The 22,598-nt window shown below is 34.4% G+C and overlaps 1 protein-coding gene across 2 annotated transcripts in view; it reads right to left on the bottom strand.

Moving 5' to 3' along the window:
- The window catches only part of SEC62 (SEC62 homolog, preprotein translocation factor), a 29,397-nt gene that overhangs the window by 6,071 nt on the left and 728 nt on the right, over positions 1-22,598 (bottom strand). Inside the window, exons 1-7 of one of the 2 annotated variants that reach the window (XM_065942097.1) lie at positions 15,679-15,825; positions 15,134-15,242; positions 14,051-14,156; positions 8,204-8,408; positions 7,921-8,013; positions 3,021-3,081; positions 1,066-1,185 (exon numbers count right to left, since the gene is read on the bottom strand). In XM_065942097.1, coding sequence (XP_065798169.1) covers positions 1,066-1,185; positions 3,021-3,081; positions 7,921-8,013; positions 8,204-8,408; positions 14,051-14,156; positions 15,134-15,164 — 616 coding nt within the window. In that variant the 5' untranslated portion in view covers positions 15,165-15,242; positions 15,679-15,825. Of the gene's footprint in view, positions 1-1,065; positions 1,186-3,020; positions 3,082-7,920; positions 8,014-8,203; positions 8,409-14,050; positions 14,157-15,133; positions 15,243-15,678; positions 15,826-22,598 lie in introns of those variants that run through there. The other variant, XM_065942096.1, reaches the window with a different exon arrangement.

Genomic DNA, 22,598 nt, shown 5'->3' on the forward strand with positions numbered 1-22,598 from the left:
TAAAAAATACAGACAAGTGTAAATAAGAATCCTAAAATCACTCATAACTACCACCACCATTTATTTATATTTAGGTATATATTTAGGTGTATTTCCTTTTAGTCAAATCCTTCTTGGCATTGAGTATTTCCATTTCAAAAAAAATCTTCCTAATTATATAAGCCAAAAAGACTTCATTATCTTAATTATTTGACATCTAGTGATAAGCAATTTTCATATATTTATTAATCATTTGTTTTTAATTTCCTCTTTTGAATTTAATTGGATTATTTTTATAACGCTTTATTTTTAGCTATGAAAGCCCCTAATCATTCAGAAAGGTAAAATAACATTATTTGTATTTTCTTTTTTTTTTATTTGTATTTTCTTATTGATTTTCAAAAAGGATTTTAAAACTTGTTAATGCATCAAGAACTTATTTTGGTCCATGGTACAAACTGATTTTTCCTAAAAATGGCAAATCAATTGTTTATAATCATTTACTATATAAAATGTAAATGTTTAATATAAGTTTCATTTGTCTTAAGTAAAAAAAAATGTTTACTGAAAGTATTATGTTTATTAAATGACCAGTCACTGTAAAAATATTAAAGTCCTTATGGCAGCTAAATTTTAAGCATATCTATTTGCAGACTCTTGTTTAGTTGCCAAGTTGTGTCTGACTCTTTTGCAAGCCCATGGACTATACAGCCTGCCAGGTTGTCCATGGGATTTTCCAGGCAGGGATTTCCAGGGATTTCCTGGAGTGGGTTGCTGTTTTCTTCTCCTGGGGATCTTCCCGACCCAGGAATAGAATCTGCGTCTCCTGCATTGGCACCAGGGAAGCCCATTTGCAGATTAAGACATATTAAAGCCTTTACTCACAACAGAGTAAATCTAATTAAACACATATACTGCTTGAAGCCTGAGTCAATTTTAGGATATGACCAAAAAAGTAGGCCCATACACTTCTTAATTCACCTACGTTAATTTTGCTATTTAGTTTTACTGAAGCTCCAGATTACAGTCCAAACTGCTCAACAGCTACCTCTTACTGAGGTCAGTCTTGCTAGTAACAATACTTACCAACAGCAAGGAGAAGAATGCTGGCTACAAAACAGCCTGCACCCACACTGAGGTAATAAACACCTACTCTCATTTCTGCTGGCCAAAGAGGGAAGAGGGTGGCTGCTATCACTGCAATCACTGGAACAAGAAACGAAAAGTTACACATGGAAACCTTAGATTAAATTTTTAAATGGCTCAGTTGCCAAGACAGTGAATATACATCCCCCTAGGGGGAGAATAAAACATAAACTTACTGAAACATATAAAATCCTCAGTTATCAATCACTGCATAGTTCAACCTAACATTTTAACTACTATTCTCATATTAGGTCAAGATTTCTCTAGTGTAAATTATATATAATTAGAAAAGTGCTGTCTAAAAACGTGAAATTGTTAGCTCCTTAAATGATCAACTGCTGCTGTTTTCAACTTCATTTTTAACTATAAGATATCTGTCTACCAAAAAGGGTTGCTTAAAGAAATAATCAACCAACGAAACTAACCAAAAATGATTCCAAAGATCCCTCCCTGGAGATTGGTTCTGGGGTGAAACACTGACATCTACTGAATGAAAAGCTCACCAGATGATTCTGATATAGATAATGTTTGGTGATAGGGAAACTGTATACAAGCATCTCCAGCTTTTTTCCCCTAAGTACAGTAGGACCACATGGAATAACCAAAAGAATGACTGGTATTTAGGTGTTTAGAGCAAGAGAAACCAGGATTCAAATTCTAGCTATTTCATTTACAAGCTAAGGGTTGGATTTATTATTTTGAATGGGATCCTATGATAACATATTGATCACATTTGTTCAACTGCTATCTATTTTTTTCTACTTGTTAAATCATTCTCTACCCCTACCCCCAACCAAATTCACAGGAATAACACACACCTATGGTAATAAATAAAACAATAAAGTAAAAAACAATTAAAAATAAACCAAAAAGTATAATGTGAAGTCTTTACCCAATTCTTGGTCCACTCCCCAGAGGTTAACTACTATTGTTTCTTATTTGTATGCCCAGAAACTGCCTGTATACAATTAAAACTAGTCACAGATTTTTTTCCCCCAAAACGAGCTTACAATATTCTCTTTCACAATTTTCATTTAATATATTCTAGATATCTTTCTGCAAGTACACCCTATCTAATTCTTTCAAAGCTGCATGATATTCTGGCATGTATTTGTACTGTAATTTATTCACCATCCTCCTATTGAGAGACTTGAATTGTTTCTAGCTTTATCCTATTATTGACAAGAGTGCAACAATTACCAATGCCAATGTGTGCAACTGATTAAGGTACAGGATAAATTCCTTGTAGTTTAACTATTAGGTCACAAAGTAAGGCATTTAAAACTTGAAAGATATTTGCTAAGTATCCTTCTAACTACAGTCTGAAGGATTTGGATTAGAATTAAATGTCAATGCATATTTCTGAACAGACACTTTATGCAACTGTATTACTATGAACAGCCATGGGATAAATTCCTAGCAACAGAACACTTGGGTCAGTGTGTATAGTGTGTATACACTTAAAATTTGAAAGATATAATCAAACTTCCCTCCATAAAAAATAAAACAATGAACATACCAACAGCTACTGGAGCATAGTAGTGGTTTTTCTTAAGTGTTGGAAATTCATTAATAATAGGTACTACTCCACTTTATAGTCCTCTTGATAACTACTATTGTTTTAATTTGTATTTAACATGAGGGTAATAAAGTATTACAATTATTGGTCACTGTGTTTCTTTATCTGTGAGCTACCTTTACCATTTTTCTAGCAGGCTGTTAATTTCTTAAAGAGCTTTGCTTTAAGGTAGTGCAAATATTTTCCTCAGTTTATCATTTATATTCTGGCTTTATTTAAAATGTACTTTTAAAAAATAGCTATTTTATGTTAAACATTTTCTTTCTGACTTCTGTATGGTTTACTTTCCTTTCTAAATTTTAGAGAGTGTACTTACCAAGAATTAATCCCATGACAAATGTTTTAAAGTGAACTGGGTCATAGATCCACACAAATACCTAGAAGAATCAAGAAACTCCAGTGCTTAAAGTTCTAAGATCACATCAGATCAACAGTTAGTTCCCACCTATTAACACATAAGAACTACTTAAAAATTAAACAAATTTCAAAGACTTTTTCTTTAGTAGCAGTGGTTTCTTGGGTATATATTGTTAGAAAATTATTTTTAAAACTATAAATTAGGTAATGCAGTTAAGTACACTTCCATGTATTTGCATGTTTTTAACAAGTTACTCCTGGGTGCAAACCATTACTTAACCATTACTTATTCAACTTAAAGACAAGCAATTGTACAGCTTTTTGTTGTTATGGTAATGATGTATATAGGCATGAGCAGAGTAGACTCAACCAAAGAGCACAGTTAAGACAGACTGCAGTCAGGCCCTATGACAGATCCATCAGCTCTCAATTCCACCCTGTTCTCTTCAACTGATGAGACACAAAGGACCATTATCAAAGATTATGCTCAGTGAACATAAAAGATTCTATGACTCTGCAATATTATTATTACAGAGGATCTGCAGCCCCAAAGCTGGGAACCACTGCTTTAAAGCTTACTTTATACAACAGAAATTTCATTTAGAATAATTAAATTCTGTTCATCAACCATAAAACTCTTAGTTTTATTGTCTTGGTTTTTATAAATAACAGTACTCTTCCATTTCCTGGTTCTATTTTGACCAAAGCTCTTTGCTACTGTCTTTTTGATCTGGTTCCAACAATCCTCTTTTTTAACTCTGCATATTTATCCTGGAAATCAGATCTACAGATGTCACTTCTGCCACTTAGCACTCTAAAGAAACAAATTTTAAAAGACATTTCCCATCTTTAAAAGTGTGATTCCTCCAGCTCCATTCTTTCTCAAGACTGCTTTGGCTATTCAGGGTCTTCTGTGTTTCCATAAGAATTGTGGAATTTTTTCTTCTAGTTCTGTAAAAAATGCCATTGGTAATTTGATAAGGATAGCATTAAATCTGTAGACTGCATCTGGTAGTAGAGTCATACAATATTGATTCTTCATACCCAGGTACATGGAATATCTCTTCATATATTTATGTCATCTTTTATTTCTTTCATCAGTGTCTTATAATTTTCTGTATATAGTTCTTTTGTTTCCCTTAGGTAGGTTTATTCCTGGATATTTTATTCCTTTTGTTGCAATGGTGAATGGGATTGATTTCTTAATTTCTCTTTCTGACTTTTCATTGTTAGCATATAGGAATGCAAGTGATTTCTGTGTATTGATGTTGTATCCTGTAACTTTGCTAAATTCACTGATTAGCTCTAGTAATTTTCGAATAGCCAAAGCAGTCTTGAGAAAGAAGAATGGAACTGGAAGAATCAAGCTTCCTGACTTCAGATTATACTACAAAGCTATAGTCATCAAGACAGTATGGTACTGGCACAAAAACAGAAATATAGACCAATGGAACAAGATAGAAAGCCCGGAAATAAACCCATGCACCTGTGGGTACCTCATTTTTGACAAAGGAGGCAAGGATACACAATGGGGCAAAGACAGCCCCTTCAATAAGTGGTGCTGGGAAAACTGGACAGCTACATGTAAAAGAAAGAAATTAGAACACTTCCTAACACCATACACAAAGATAAACTTGAAATGGATTAAAGACCTAAATGTAAGACCAGAAACATAAAACTCTTAAGAGGAAAACACAGGCAGAACACTCGATGGCACAAATCAAAGCAAGATCCTCTATGACCCACCTCCTAGAATAATGGAAATAAAAACAAAAGTAAACAAGTGGGACCTGATTAAACTTAAAAGCTTTTGCACAGCAAAGGAAACTATAAGCAAGGTGAAGACAACCCTCAGAATGGGAGAAAATAATAGCAAATGAAACAACTGACAAAGGATTAATCTCCAAAACATATAAGCAGCTTATACAACTCAATACCAAAAAAACAAACAACCTAATCAAAAAGTGGGAAAAAGAGCTAAACAGACATTTCTCCAAAGAAGACAAACAGATGGCTAACACATGCTCAATATTGCTCATTATTAGAGAAAAGCAAGTCAAAACTACAGTGAGGGATCACTTCACACCAGTCAGAATGGCCATAATCAAAAAGTCTACAAAAAATAGATGCTGGAGAGGGTGTGACGAAAAGGGAACCCTTGTGCACTGGTTGGTGGGAATGTACATTGGTACAGCCACTATGGAAGACAGTATGGAGATTCCTTAAAATACTAGGAATAAAACCACCATATGACCCAGCAATCCCATTCCTAGGCACATACCCTGAGGAAACCAAAACTGAGAAAGACATATGTACCCCTATATTTGTTGCAGCACTATATTCAATAGCTACAACATGGAAGCAGCCTAGATGTCCATCGACAGATGAGTGGATAAAGAAGTTGTGGTACATACACACAAAGGAGTATTACTCAGCCATAAAAAGGAATGCATTTGAGTCTGTTCTAATAAAGAGGATGAACCTAGAGCCTATTATACAGAGTGAAAGTCAGTCAGAAAGAGAAAGATAAATATTGTATACTAATGCATATATACAGAATCTAGAAAGATGGTACCGAAGAATTTATCTGCAGGGCAGCAATGGAGAAAGAGAACTAGAGAACAGACTTACCGACATGAGGAGAGGGGAAAAGAGGGTGAGACATACGGGGAGAGTAACATGGGAACTTACATCACCATATGTAAAATAGATAGCTAACGGGAATTTGCTGTTATGTCTCGGGAAGCTCAAACAGGGGCTCTGCATCAACCTAGAGGGGTGGGATGGGGAGGGAGATGGGGGGAGGTTCAAGAGGGAGGGGACATATGTATACCTGTGGCTGATTCATGTTGAGGTTTGACAGAAAACAACAAAATTCTGTAAAGCAATTATCCTTCAACTAGAAAATAGATAAAAATTTTTTAAAAGTTTGAAAGCATACTTCTTTGTACAGAATAAAACCTTAGCCTTTTTGGGCATGCAAGCACCCAAGGTTTTGCTCAGGTTGCTTCCTTTGTTTAATAGGCCTCTAACTCCTTTGCAGTGCACCTGGCAATCTGCCAGTCATCCTTCAGGGCTCAGCTCAAGTGTCCAGGATCTCCAGACCATCCTTAAACCTCTTTTGATTAGATTAACCATCCCTGATTGGTATTCTCCCATCATAATACTATCCATGTCATAATACAGTACAGGCATACTTCAGATATTGCAAGATTAGCTCCAATAATACTGCAATAATACAATTTTTTATTTTTTGGTTTTCCCAGTACATATGTAAGTTACATTTACATTATACTATAGTCAATATTAAGTGTACAATAGCATCGTGTCTTAGAAAGCAATGTACATACCCTAAGTAAAAAATACTTTATTGCTAAAAAATGCTAACCTTCATCAGAGCCTTCAGTGAGTCATATTTTTTTTTTGCTGGAAGAGGATTTGAAATATTGTGAGAAACACCAAAATGTGACCCATACAAAGTGAGCAAATGTTGTTACGAAGATGAAGTCAATAGACTCCATCGATAGACTGCAATGTAGGGCTGCTGTAAATCTTCAACTTGTGAAACAAACACACACCAAAACAAAACCCCCTCCCAAAACACTTTATCTCTGAAGCACAACAAAATGAAGTATGTCTGGTTTGTATGCTTGCTAGACTAAAAGAAAAGTTTTCAAGACGAGAATTTTATATTTTCATCATGCTATTCCCAGCACCTGTAAAAATGACTTGGCATAGAGTTAACCTGATGTTTAGCTGAAGGCATTTGAACTTTCACATTAAGAAAGACCTGTGGTCTTCTATTACATTGGTTCTTAAACAGGGCTTCACATCAGAATCACCCAGGGAAATGTAATACAACACACACACACATACACACTCTAGATTCCATCCTAGAGATCCTCATGCAAGTATGTCTGGAATGAGCCTAGTGTACATGTTTTCTGAAAAGCCTTACCAGAATTTCAAGCTCACAGCTCTAAGAACCACTACTTTTAAAATTTATAATACCTATGTATTAAGCATAGCAAGAAATTCACAACTCAATGGCTAGTATATAACTAAATGTTTTGTAATGGTTAAATGACTAAATTAAGTAGTCTTCATGGAAGACTACCACCACACAAAACATTCTATTAAATACATTAAAATGATTTTGAGTAAAGCATCAAGTAATGCTGAAAATTTTAGACCCTGATAGTAATGTGTCTGATTGTGAGAGGTAGAAACCAGTATGTGCTCCTCATTAATCATTCTGCTTCTTTTCCTTTTGATTGTAACGGAAACCCTATATTTTACTGGGCAAAGGATCACCCAGTATAAAAATCATGTTTCTAAGACTTTACTGCAGGAAGGCATGAGCATGTGAGTAGGTTCTGACCAATGGAATCCATGCAGAAATGAAACTGCCAGTTTTCTGGATAGTATCCTTAAAAAAGAAGCATGTCTCTCACTTTCCTTCCCTCCTTTGGATGCATATATAAGGCTGGCAGTCATCTTGGACCATGAGATAATCTTTACTAATTGCCTCACACAGGCAGAAAACTTCAGATCCACCATGGAGCTGCTGTATCTGCTTACCATCAGGTTTCATTAATGAGAGAGAAGTAAGTATCCATCTTAAGTCACTGTTATTTCATGTTTTCTATCTATCATAGACAACTGAATATACTTCTGACTGATTTAATAAATTTTTTATAAATTTAAATTCAGAGAAATTCATTTTTAAAAAAGGTAGATTTTATATCTACATGGTTAAATTTATCTAAATTACTTCTTTTCTTAGTGAAGGCATCAAAGATAATTCTAAAAACTCCTATGGAAAATTGGACTTCTACTTATAAAGTAGATACTCTCACCTCATTTCCATCCAGAAAAACTTGATCATCATGGGGCTCAAGCTTGAATTTTTTCTTAGTTTCCTTCTTTTTGGGAGTTCCAGGAGTTTCCTCCTATTAAAAAACAAGTTGAATAGAAGAAAAAGTGTTTACAAATAAGCAAAAAGGAATATGACATTCATATACTCAAAGTTTTACTATATGAGACACAGAAATCAAAATTCTCAATCACAGTATTTATAAAAACCCTAATATGGTTTAAGTGGCTGCTGTGTAAGATTTTAAAGGTCTTGGTTGAAATCACCTTTTTGGATTCTTCCTTTTCACCATCTTTTTTTTTTTCTTTTTCCTTTTTTGTCTTTTCATCCTTTAGATTTTCTTTCTTGCTCTTTTTATCTTCTTCTTTTCCACTTTCAGCTTTTCCTTTCTCTTTTTCTTTTTTTATGTCTTTCTCATACTTCATTTTCATTACTTTTAGTGCCCGATGAAAAAACTGCTTCTTTAAAAGCCTTTAAAAAAAAGGTATGACATTATATTCCCTATCCACTATGTAGATGTAGACAGAAAAGCAAAAGTATCAAAACCTGAATAAAGTAAACAAAGAAAGACATACATTGGCAATTCACAAGAAAAATTACAACTTGGAAATTACAACATGGAAAAACAGTCTATTCGAAAACTTGTGCAGTCAACTTGATTATATGAAATCTAATTTTCAACTATATAATTTAATGAGATTCCTTAAGTTTTTCTTTAGGTTCATAAGGAGTAATCAAAATTATGCTTTATTTAAAGTTAAGTCTCAAATTCAAGAGTGGACATAAGTGGAATATAAATATATGGGGAAAATTAAAAAAACAGTTAAATGTTAATAGATTAAAAATGTGCCCATGATCTGTTGAGTCAAATTGTGTCTTCAGATGTCTTTCTTAATGTTATTTTCTTCTCTCCACATACCTCACTATTCAGCCTACCACTATAATGAAATATCTTCAATTAAATAATGAATAACTAAATATGCTGAGATTTCTGAAAACAATTCTTCACAGTATTATGACAAAAACTGTACAAAATATTTGGTAAGACGGCACTATGTGTTTCTCTCAACAAATTTTGTTATCCTATCCACAGCATTTTTTCTTCTAATACAATTCATGTTATATTTGTTATAAACTTAATAGTGAGAGGCTTGCTTTGTTCCTTTTTGTTGTTGTTCTTTTGTTGCTGCTGTTGTTCATTTTCTTATCTGATGAGTTTAGAAGCTCAGCTGAGACCAAATTAAGTCAACCTTGGTTGACTCAATCTTTTCTAATCCTACTCAAGCAACTGGTTATACTTATTTTTATCATCTAAAAGAAAACCTTTTCAAATCTTATGTTCCAGTTTCAGAGTTCCTCATTTGTTCCTTCATTACTGTCTTGATAAAGGATAACTATCAAAACACAACCTAGAAGCTAGGTCTCACTGCCATCAGCTGGGCCTGTTAATGGTAATTATCCACCTTTCTACCTCTACTGGTGCCTGCTCCAACACATCATATCACTTGCTAACTAGACGCTTCCTTCCTGGCCAAATATCACTTATTTCTGATCCTTATGTTGTGCCTACCTGTTCTGACCTGCTTGGCTGGGCTTCTTTCTGCTGCCCAATTAGGACCATCCCATGAACACTGCCAAAAAGCTCATTTCTAGGTCTCCTCATTTGGACTTTTTCTTGTTAAGAGCTATATAGCATACAATTGTGCAACTGTCTGAAATGTCCCCAAAGAATCTAGCATTAATATCTACTACACATACAGATGTGATTATCTGTTTACGCATACACATATATGTAAACAAGTAAAAATCTGAAATGAGACCCTTAATATTTAACTACTTATGAGTAGAAAGTGAGATTTAAGAGTAGTGGTGAGTATCTGAATGAGGGGGGAATCTTTAACTTTCATTCTACTTCACTTTCTTACAAAAATTTATAATGAAAATAATCTAATTTCTTTATTTTTCACTTATATAATTTCCAGATTTTCTATCAGCATCATTCATTACAATTTAGTATGAAAATGAAAATATATCTTACTCACTGTATGTTAATTGAAGAGCAGCATTTCATACTACAGTTCACATTATAGCTCTCCATATATTAAGAGTACATGTGTATACATATAGATACTTGAATATATAGTCTCAAATGGTAATGTAATTATTCCTGAGGCAACATCATTAGTAATTTGGATTTTCTTCTGCATCATTTTCAGTTTTCTCAAATTTCTTTGCTTTCTCAAAGTTTTCTTTGCTTTAGTGAAAAAAATTTTCTTAATCAATAAATAAATAATTAAAAAAATAAACCATAGAACTTTAGCAGAAAAAACAATTCTTCCCTTGACAAGCAGTTATAGAAGAGGACAGAACCAGCAGGAACATCTGCTTCTGTTACTTCTCCTGCACAGCTGCTCCACCCCATGAAGAAAAGTAAGATTATTAACCAATCAAATTGGTAATGAGAAATTCACATTCAGGTAGATGGGTTCAAATATCACCTCTACTACTTAATTAGCTATACAGTATTGGGTAAGTTACTTAATTTTAGTATATTTTTTAAATGGGGTATCTATTTCATAGGGGTTTCTAGAAACTAAATGAGAAGCATACAGATTTTTACCATGGTGCCTGGAATGCATGTTCTCAATGTTAGCCATCACTAGTGCTGTAGTGAAACCATTAATTTCATTTAATAGAGAAAACACATTTGGTTTATAAATCATTACATTATACCCTCATTCCATTCATTAATAAGTAAAATCATTGACTTAGTCCTTGATAGAGAATGCCTACTTCAAATAACTGTATGCCTCAAAAAATGAGATGACACTTACTATTGTAATAAAATCAATGCCTCAATTTATTTAGCTTTAAACACACCATTCATAGAACAAATCATTTGCATAAACTGACATTTTCACAGACTACTCATACTTTCTTAACTCAGGATGTTCTATGCCCTCTGCCAGGATCAAATGTCCACTACCCTATTGTTTGCTGGGTAATCACCTATTCTATGTTTCAAAATTTTATTAAAACATTTTCTCTGTGAAGCTAGTCTTAAAGTTTCCTCCTTTCTTTCTTACAGAACACACTGTATTGTAATTAGTCACAAATCTTCTTTAACAGACTACAATATGTGCTTTGGAGGCAAGAACCAAGTCACAGTTATCTTTGTATTCCTGATGCCTGGCCTATAATAGATACCTGATAAGTATTTGTAGAATAAATAAATGGATTAAAAGCAGCCTGTAAAATGTCACTAAATTGCTTATTACTTTTCTTCACCTCTTAATTTTTTCCCAGGTTTAACAAATGTTTATTAAATGCCAGACATGTGTTTAGGACTTTAACTTATCTAACAAGGGTGAGGTTTTATTAAACGCCCACATGGAGCTAACTGCTGTGGAGTTTCAGTCAAGTATAAAACAGTCCTCCAACTGCCTTCAGATTTAGTAGGCAAGAAATAAAAAAAAAAACAAAACAAAACACACACATGTAACAAATCTATTTAAACAGTTAAGGACCAAATTGCATGATATTACCTTTATAAATTCTGTAGAATATTAGATTAATGTAAGCTAGAGGACCTGGGGAATACTAAATGGTAGAGATGGAATATGGGGGACTTATTGGCAGGCAGGATAGAACCATGTGGGGAAAGTGGTAGTTATTACCAAAAAAAGACCAGAAAAGAGAATGAGTTTGGTAATGAATGAGAGTGAAAAGGACATTAGTGGACTGGGGGTTGGAGATGCAAGGTCACAGGAAGGTGAGGATGACACTAGATAAAAGATTTAAGAGTCTGTACTTGAAACAGGCCAAGAAGAGGCATGGAACATATCAGAAAAGACTGTTTTTTGTATCATACTACAGTTTCCTGTTTTCTTTTGTTTTTCCTCAACCTCCCTCAAGCACACTTGAGACGGGACTAGTGCCTCTCTGTGGTTTTGCCTGTAGTCAGTCAGGAACCCATGAGGGCTGGTCATCATGAGGTCTCTATGGTTATTGTTAGAAGTGGTTTCGAAAAATTTATGCTTCTCTATCGTAGTGCGAAAAGGACACAGAAAGCTTGATACGAATGGGAATAACATATACAACAAAATGTGAGTGTATTTCTAGAACCATCTCCGTACTCAAGTTTCTTTTCATATAACAAAGTATCAGGTCTCCCAAAAGGCCAAGAGAAATGTATTAATACTGGCTGCTTATCTCGGAGAGTTGGGCTCAGATTTTATATTAAATTTTAGCCTTATGTGCTGCCAAAGCGAGCACTAATATTCAAATAATACTGACAGGTTAATCCTTCATCTTAATTTTTGCTTCATTAAATGGATCATTATTTTGGAGGAGATAGTATAGTGCAGTGGTTAAGAGCATGGACTATACTACAAAGCTAGATGGCTGGATTTAGACTTTTGGCTTGCCACTTACTAGCTTTGTGACTTTGGTAAGTGATTTAACTTCTCTGTTTGTGCATTTACAGCATCTTCTACTTTTTACACTATGTATAAAAAATAAGTCTGTTTTGAGGCAGTAGGGAAATTTGCACTTTGGAGTTCTAATACACAGATGGCTACAAAGGAAAATAGTGACTGCATGCTGTTAGCTAATTCCTGCCCCAACAATGAAATTTTCATTGTTTCTGAAAGGTCCATTAATGACTCCAGTTTTTGGCAGCTAAGAATTTTTTTTTTTTGGCTGTGCAGCACAGCTTGTGGGACCTCAGTTCCCCAATCAGGGATCGAACCCCAGGCCCATGGCAGTGAAAGTAGGAGTCTTAACCACTGAACCACCAGGGAATTCCTGGCAGGTAAGGATTTTTTTTTTTTTTTGGCAGGTAAGAATTTTAATAAACATTTAACAATTCTTCAACTTTACAGCTTTAGAAGACAGACTGAAATTTTTTTTCACAGTGTTTTTTAAGAGGGTTCTCATGTGGCTGCTGCTTCCCAGGTGTCTCAATGGTAAAGAACCTGCCTGCCAATGCAGGATACTCAGGTTTGATCCCTTGGTCAGGAAGATTCCCTGGAGAAGGAAACAGCAACTCACTTCACTATTCTTGCCTGGAAAATGCCACGAACAGAAAGAACCTGACAGGCTACAGTCCTTGGGGTCACAAAGACTAAGACACAACTCAGTGACTGAGGACTTAAAATGTGGCTGCCACTTTAAATGTCATTAATCAATATATTAGTAAATGCTATGTGTATCTCCCCACTAAATATATAAGATAATCTAAAATTTCAAATTCCCACCAATTATAAAATTCACTGTCACAGAAACAGTCTGACTTACTAACATCTTAATAAATATGTTTAAGTAGTAAATAAACCAAGGGGAAAAAGTGTGTGTGGGGGGAAAAAAACCAGCGTACTTCTTTCCAAGAGAAAAGTGATTTTTTTTGGGGGGCCCCCACATCATGTGGCATGAGGGATCTTATATTCCTCACCAGGGACCAAACCTGTGGCTCCTGAAGTGGAAACACAGAGTCCTAACCACTGGACTCCTAAAAAACGGATTTTTTTTACACCATTCACCATGAAAAGTTTTTCCCAAAGAAGAAGCACCTATAAAAAACATGGATATGTTACTAAACTGTCTATACTTCATCTTGGAATCAAGAAAAGATAGATGTCACAGCTGCCTTGATTTCACAAGGAATACAATAGCAATCACAAACAAAATAGAAGAGTACCTAGATAATGGCTCAGTGGGGAGACACACAAACAACAGGGACAACAGGTCAATTAGGAATCCCTGACAAAGTTTTGGAAAAGACTCCCTGCCTGTTTTCTCTAGAAAAGAAAGAACTTTTATGTTCCCAATAGGCACTGGTGTTATGATTTTTTTATTGCTGATCCCTCAGTTCAGTCAGCCTGCAAATGTACAAATTTAACAGAACACAAATAAAAACTATAAAAATATGATGGTTTAACTCCAAATAAACACAGTTCCTGAGGTACTGAAGATATCCAAGTTACACATAAAAGTCATGCTTGAGCTATGCTGTAACAGAACTAAATGACGAAAACAGGGGAGGAGCTTTAAGACCATGGAGACCATTTTAAAATTACTATTCACATTATCCTTCACTAAGAAAGAAAGAGTACCTGTTGCAGTAGTCAACCACAGACTCCCTTGTTGTAAATAAAGCTTCCTCTCCTTTCTTGGCCTTTGCCCACTTTGAATCCAACAGGCAATCCACTGCTTTTGAAGCTAAAGAAGAGATTAATTGTTTTAAATTTAGTATACAGAGGAACTTCAGTCTATCGAAATAATATTTTATAAGGCAAATTTCAACATTCTGGCATTCGAAAATAAAACCAAGTTCAACAGAAAATTTAAGTCTGACACGATCATGACAAATAGCTCAATTTGTGAAACATACTGATAAGCAGCTTTTTAAAGTAATGCTGTGAAATAAATGATAAAAATATTAACTCAAGCAATAATAATGAGAAATGTTCTTTAAAAAGTTCAAAATAAATGTAAATATCACTTTTATCAAACAATCAAAATATAGGACAAACCAAAAATCATCCTCTACCACAGTGAGAGAAATTCTGTCTCTAAGCTTTACCCAACAAGGAATAAGTTCTGTGAACAATCAACTGTCACTAGAAAAAGCTAAATAGATGAGATCTGAAAAGTATAGCATGTCTATTTTTCAAACTTTTAATGACTAGCAAAATCATTAATCATAGCACTAAAGACAATATAAAGGAATTTCTTCTTGATAATGGCAATTCAATCTTAATTGATCAGACAGGCAAACTCAACAACTATTGACTTATAAGTTATGGGGCAATATTACAGATGATATTAGCTTATAATGAAGTTGTTCAGATTATGAAGAACAAAAGCAGCTCCCAACTTGGTTCCAACAGACTGGTTTCACATTGAAATCTATGCTGGAGTTTTTTTAAAAAGTTATCATTAAGTACTATCTGATTAAAAATTAATACTGAAAATAAATCTTATGCTATTATAAAAATATCTCAAATGTCATTAAAAAGTACTTTTAGTATTGACATTTTTAATCATGAAAGGAAAGAATAGGATAAGCACGTGCCATATGCCCCTCACCTAGCTTCACCATTCTTGCAAAGCACTTTTAAAACATCTGCCTATCCCCAAATTAGATATCTTTATAAAATATGTATACTAACATAATTTAAAATATGAAATCCTACCAATAAAATAATCAACCCGGTGACCCATCATATTGGTGGACTTTGTTGGACAGTTGAATCGAAGAAACTTGGCTACAGCCTTCTCTTCTTTAGATGGTTCACCAACTTCCTGCAAAGTAACAATATTAAATTTAATGTAATCATTTACTTGAGACATTCATACATTGAAGAATAAATTAAAGATCTTTTCTGAAAATCTTTTAAAGTGTACTACAGGTCTTTCTTTCAAGCTTTTTCTAGACAGACCTGGTAATCTATACAAAAGACAGAATGGAGATTTTAAAAATTACACATCTTTCAAATACAAGTTGACAGGGCCCAAAGTTGCTTGTCTCTTGGCCTCAGCTACAAGGCATTTACTTTGTTTTTCCAGCATGGTAACCACTTTGTACCAGTTCATCTTTACCCTTGCCTAGTCTCTTTTTACAAGCTACAAGACAATAATTCAAAACATTAAGAGGTTGTCAGTGGTGAGTGCCCAAATGTCAAAGTAAGTAGAAACAGGTGCCATAAATAAATGCTAAATAACAGCCAAAGTTACGTACCCTAAACAAAAGACTAGAGATTGCAGGAGTTCTCAAATGAGCCAAAGATGGCTGTCTCAGTGTGGTCCCAGATACAAGGTACTACTTGAGATGCTGAAGATTTGTATTCCCTTTCCCTTTAGGGTTACAAATTCTAGATACTGTCGGGGAATCCTTTCTCACCTTGCCTTTCTTCTTCCTTTCTGAACAGAGGTAAAGCAAAAATAAAAATGCAATAGACAAGTACATTATAATCTCATTTAAAACTAACTGGGCTTCCCTGGTGGCTCAGCTGGTAAAGAATCCACCTGCAATGTAAAAGACCTAGGTTGGATCCCTGGGTTGGGAAGATCCCCTGGAGAAGAGAATGGCTAGCCACGCCAGTATTCTGGCCTGGAGAATTCCACGGACTGTATAGTGCAGGGGGTCGCAAAGAGTCGGACATGGCTGAGTGACTTTCACTTTAAGAACTAATTAATGGAAGTGAACAAAGAGTTTTGAAAAGGCTGCTTTAATCCTTCCTTGTTTTCTAAAATTTTCCCATTCCTTCTTCCGAATTTTCTACCACTTCATTGTTTATCATTTCCCATCTTGTTTTTATTTCCTTACCTCCTGAACTACTTTTGAGTAGTTAAAAGTAGTGTACTTATTCTCCCCACTCATATACTGAAGAAAATGAGAGCAACTTACATTTGTATATATATCTTATTTTTTTTACCTTTAGAAGTTGTCTTACTGCTGTAAGTTACTAATATCAAAATAAAAGCATTGCCTTCACATTCTTAAGCACAATACATACAGAACTCCAGCAATATTTCTAGCAACGTACAATTTAAATGTGAATGATTTCATGAAGGTCTATTTCTTGAAATGAATAAAGTGCCAAATAATAGTGAAGAATTAACTGCCAAGAATCTAGACTGCTGAGAACAAATAATGCTGAAGACATTTATCCTTTAGGCAAGGCATTCTAATAATACAAAACAGGAAAAAATAAACTATGTAAATCATCTGTATTTAAGTCAGTTTTTCCAAAAATTTCAAATAAGTCTGAATTCAGTTATGTTTGTGGAAAATAAGGGACAACTAACAAAGTCTCAGCTTTAACTTTACCCTGAAGAGGAGTAATTTGTGAGATGAAGTGAAAATCTGTACCCTTGTTGGGTCACCAGGCAGCTACTTCTAGGATTTCTTCCTTTGCATTTCCCAACTTCTCTGCTTCAAACAGCCAATTAACAGTGCATGATTTTTATACTCTCATACTACCTCATTTGTGGGTTACTATCTGTGACAATAACAATTAAAAGCCCACACACTGTAAATCAACTATACTCCAATATAAAATAAAAATTAAAAAAAAAACTAAAAACCCCAAACATTCAATCCAAATGAAGAACTATAATAAAAACCAAATATTTATAAGAATAAAAGACCTTTAGTTTTATATGTAAAAACAAGTATCACAGAAAAACAGAATCTTAAAAAACTGTAAATTCAAACTTTAACACTACTAAGTTCACTACCATCTACAGTGTTCATAATTATTTAATCTGGGGTCCAGTCCACTCTAGTATCCTGGCCTGGAAAATTCCATGGACTATACAGTCCATGGGGTCGCAAAGAGCCAGACAAGACTGAGCAACTTTCACTTTCACAAAATATAATTCTCACAAGCTAAAAAGTATTCTGTATTTTGGTTTTTGAAATCACACTAAAATACATTAGTATATGTAAAATGATAGCCTTTAATTATGCCTGAGTAACACACTGAATTTCTAGAAGCCTCATCTATTAGTAAACAATATCCTGTATGTTCATTTACAGCCAAAAAAGTCACACTATATAAATAGTTGGAAATAATAAGATAGTATAATTGGCTTTATAAAGACCAATTCTACTTTATAATCATACCCATATACATTTAATTTTTCCCTCAGTTAACACATCTGTTGTCAATCTAAAGATTTATCCAGTTGACTGAGAAGTTGTTACTGGGATATTCTTGATTAAAAATGATATGTGGGGGAGAAGTGATAAACGTAAATTATTAAAACATATACTTACTGAGTTGTTTACCCTAAAATACCACTGGGTGCTACAGTTAATACCAAAAATTTGTTAAGGCACAATACCTACATTATGTTACAACTATCCAAAATAACTGTTATTTTTCAAAATGAGTGGCAGAAAAAATATTTTAGGAGTACAAAATGGGAGCTATGAAAGATCTTGAAGAGGGACCTAGATTCTGAAATATGAACAAATTTAGGATAAGCTGAATGAATAGTATAAAAAAACTGTGGCTGAAAATGAGCATAAAATTTGGTTTCATTAGAGACAAGTTAGAAAGCATTGTGAGGCTAAGTAGGTGTAAGTATAATAGGGCTAAATTACTATTTATTCAAAGCATTCTGAGAAATTTCAAATTTACCCTGTAAGTCACAGAAAGTTTTTGACTAGGAGGAGGACATAATGAGAAAAACAATGACTGAGATACTATTTTGGGGCCTACATGTAGAATGAACTGGAGAATAAATGCATAAGGCAGGGAAACACGTTAGTATTCAAGTAAGATGTGATGTGATACTCTGGACTAAGAAGGATTTTGATATCTGAAACATTTCAAATGTAGAACAGATAGGAAGGACTCAAAGATAAAGGATGAATGAAATTACTTAGTAAAAGATGTCAAATTTCTAGTCTGATCAACTAAAAGGACAGTTTGTCAATAACAGAATTTCGGGATGAAGGTTATTCTGGGGAGGAAACAATCACATCACCCTTAAGCATGACAAGTCTACACTCATACTAACACTCAAACCATTAACTAAACACGGTGTCAATCTACTGACTGCTGATACAGGCATCACATGTAAAATATGTTATAAGGATACAAAAGAAACTGAAAAGTTCACTCTATTATTATACAGTAGAGAATCGGATTCTACATGAATCCACAACAGTTTAAAAACCTCATTTTAACAATTAACTTCAAGTTCACCAGGCTCTTTTCCACAACTGCAAAAACATACTCAAGCATTCTATCTTCCCTCCCTTCCCCTCCTTGGTAAAGGCACTACTAAGCATGAACAGGATTGGGGGCAGGAGGAGAAGGGGATGACAGAGGATGAGATGGCTGAATAGCATCACCCACTCGATGGACATGAGTTTGAGTAAACTCCAGGAGTCAGTGATGCACAGAGAGGCCTACTGTGCTGAGGTTCATGGGGTCGCAAAGAGTCGGACACGACTGAGCGACTGAACTGAACTGAAGCATGAATAAACAGAAAAGGCCCAGAAAACATGGACTTGGATAATCTCTCTCAACTAGACACAGAGTTCCTTATTCATTGATACTTGCTTAAAGTATCAGTAACTTCCCTAAAACATCTGACTAGCATTCTTAACAAGATATTTGTACAACAGAACTGATATCTTCCTTGCTCCTCCAAGTTCAAATTCTTAAAAAACTTCTGTTATCTTCTGTGAAATATGACATGTTCATTATACCACATATAACTTATACATGTTGTAGGCTGCCTCTGAGAGTTCAGGATTTGTGCCATCTGCTGGGGTTTTGAAGCCAGAACGATTGTTATTGAAGCATACCAAGATTACATGACTTGGGAAACTAGTAATACAGAAGAGTCTGCCATGGAATCTTCATTCTCACTGCTCCCCTGCTGCAGGCTAAAACAGTCTTATCCTCTTCCTGTCTATATATACATTAGACTATAGTAACTCCCCTCTTTGTTCCCTTTGGATGTAAATAAATCTTCAGAATATTTTCCTAACTTTTCTAGAAATCTAATGAAAAAATTGAAGGCCGTTTGGGAACAGCATCACCCACTAAAAAAGAGAAACCAGTTTATTAACCCTCAAATGAAGAGAACTCTGTAGCTCAATGAATGAGCCCAAATATCTTAGAATGAGCAAGCAAAGAACCAATACATTTTGAGGGTTTGCCAACCCAAACACCAAGACGCCAGCAGTTGCAACTCACAGTCCAAAATTACAAAAATGGAAAGTTAGGGCAGAACTTTCTTTTTAAATTATTTAACAAATACTATTTTTATTTCAGAATATATCAACATTAAAAAATACTACAATGAAACTGGGGTTACCATTTCTAGCTATATATTATTTTAGCTGGTACTTAAGGTAAACTTTTTGAGAAAAAAAAAATTAGATTAAGAGTCAGTAAGCCATGAGCTTCAATCTTACAGAATTTTTGACTTAGAATTTCTGCCCCCTCATTCTCCTACCCTCAAAATGATGAAAAATTTTTAAAATTGATTTATTCAACAGAAATCATCTTAGGTAAAAAATAAGTTTGTTGAATAAACTGAGCAAAAGAAATAGATTAGGGCACCAATTGTCAATTTGTATTTTTATACAAGCAGTATTGTCTCAGATGGTAAAGAATTTGCCTGCTATGTGGGAGACCAGGGTTCCATCCCTGGATCAGCAAGATCCCTTGGAGAAGGGAATGGCTACCCACTACAGTATTTTTGTCTGGAGAATCCCAAGGACAGAGGAACCTGGTGGGCTACAGCCCATGGGGTCACATAGTCATACACGACTGAGTGACGAACACTTTCACAAGCAGTGTAAAATATTTGTGAAAATGCAAATAGGTTTCAACTTAAAATCTGAAAGCCAGAGATCTTGAATAAATCATTTGCTTAAAGTCACATAGTAGCTTAAAGGATGAGGGATAATGGTAGTATAGTAGTGGCTACTGAGGTTTCCAAAAAACCCAATTTGAAATTCCTTTTCAACTGAAATTTGATGGTACCAGGATTTTAAACTAACCTTTCTAGTAAACAGCACTTTGTTAACCTATAAGCACTTATTCTATGTTCTTGAACTTACATGGTTGTATATCTTAGAAAACTAACAATTATTTGTTTTCAAATATTTTATTAATTTGAATTGAGATCACTCTCACTTGGGAATCTCAAACAAGAAAACTTCCCAATGTAATGTCAATGACACTTAGCTCACTTTTGGTTTTCAGTGGCCAGTAAAGTGAGTCCAAGAAGGAAATGTGACAAAATAGTCCTCTTGCTTCCAACTTTAATAGAATACCAAAAATCTAAAATTAGGCTATCCCAGAAAAAGTATACAAGTTAACTACTTTTTAAAACCCTTAATTTACATGTAGCAATCCTTTCCCCCAACATACAAATTACATTCAAGGTCACTAATTCTATTATAGGTAAAAATCTTTTGTAAACATGAAACATCAAGTAACAAACAACAGGAAACAGAGTTGATATTACAGAACTTCTTGTCCAAAAGTCTTACAACAGGATTTTTTCTGTAACTTCAACTGTAAACATGGCCACTACATTTGATCTTTTTGTTTAAAGTAACGTCAATATTACAGTTTCTGATTCCCTGGAGGGAAAAAAAAGGGAGCTCGATAAGCTACTGTATATTTTTATTAATTTGTTGAGGCTGCATAGTAGTACTCCAAGTAGCACGCCCAACATTCCACATAGCATAGCTATATAGAAAAGTTGGAGGATTTGAGAAGTGTCCTTTATTTTCACTTAGCAGTATAACAACTTGATTTTTAACAATCAGATCCTTACATACTTAGTTAATCCACAATTAAACAACAGTAAGTAAAAATTTTTTATAGCACTCACAACTCAAAGGTTTATTTACTGACTAGGTAACTGTTAATCTTTCTTCAGCAGTGCCGAGCAAAAACCAAAAAAAATTATCCTAAACCCTTCATCCTCTGGGAGGTGGAAAAAGGAGTTATGTGCCAAATACTATGTTCATAGCTTTTATAACCTTTAATAACCAGTCATCCACTCACCTATTTTTTTCCACCACAACCCAAAGAGGATCCCTTTTCAAGGTAAACATTCCTTCTTACGGATTTGGAAATAGAGGGAAAAAGCTAAGTAATTTGACCAAAGTTACACAGCAAGTAATTACTGACACTGGGGTACCAACTGGCACAGTATGTTTTAGCTCCCAGTGACTATCACTGCTATACCAGTTTTTAATCTATCTTTTTGCTTAATATGAGATCACAATTGAATTAGATGAAAAAAAAAAAAAAAAAAAAAGAAATAGAGCAGCTATTCAAAGTAAATTAGGATCACCTTTGTGACCACAGTAAAGAACAGTTGAAATTAAAAAAAAAAAAAAAGTTTATTTAGGGCCATAAAATGTACCATATGTGTAAATATAAGAAATTCAGTAAGTACTAATTTGACAACTTCAGTACAAATTCTAATGAAAATATTATGTATCCAGAACTGACCAATAACATTAAATTTTGAAAGACTAGGAATAGTATAATTACAAACTTCTTTCACAATAAACTTAAGCTTTGGTTTTATGGCCTGTCTGAACTTGTGGGAGGGGGCAGGATTTGTCTCTTTCTGGTCCCGTTCTGTACTCTATTTGAAACTACTCTCTTATTTCTGCCCTATTACAAAATTCCAGATTTACTGATCACTGGCATCTTTTTTTCCCCTAGTACTTCAGACTTTTAAGGATAATTTTAACTTGCATACCTAAATCACCCGTGGTGTAAGTTAAGTGATAAACTTTTTTTAAATGGGGAAATAAAACATCAGACGAAAAGTCATTCTAAGCAATGAAACAGTAAGGAACAGAAAGAAAATGAGTGTAACAATTTGTGATTAGCATATTAACAATTTACAACAAGCCCAATTTATGATGACATATGAAGGTTTCTAGGCACATAAACTAACAAGGAGAGACACATCGTGAGTCGAAGATGTTCCACATATTTAATCCTCTGAGCAGAGAGCATGAACAACAGGGGAAAATTGTAGGGAAGAAATACACAGATGACAGGCCTGTGGAATGAGGGAGGGATGCTATGCAGGTTATGAGGATGACACCCTGCCATGTCAAAGGTTCCTAGGCGCGACCCGCTCGTTGCCGTA

The sequence above is a fragment of the Muntiacus reevesi genome, chromosome 8 (genome assembly GCF_963930625.1).
Source record: "Muntiacus reevesi chromosome 8, mMunRee1.1, whole genome shotgun sequence".
NCBI classification, from domain to species: domain Eukaryota; kingdom Metazoa; phylum Chordata; class Mammalia; order Artiodactyla; family Cervidae; genus Muntiacus; species Muntiacus reevesi.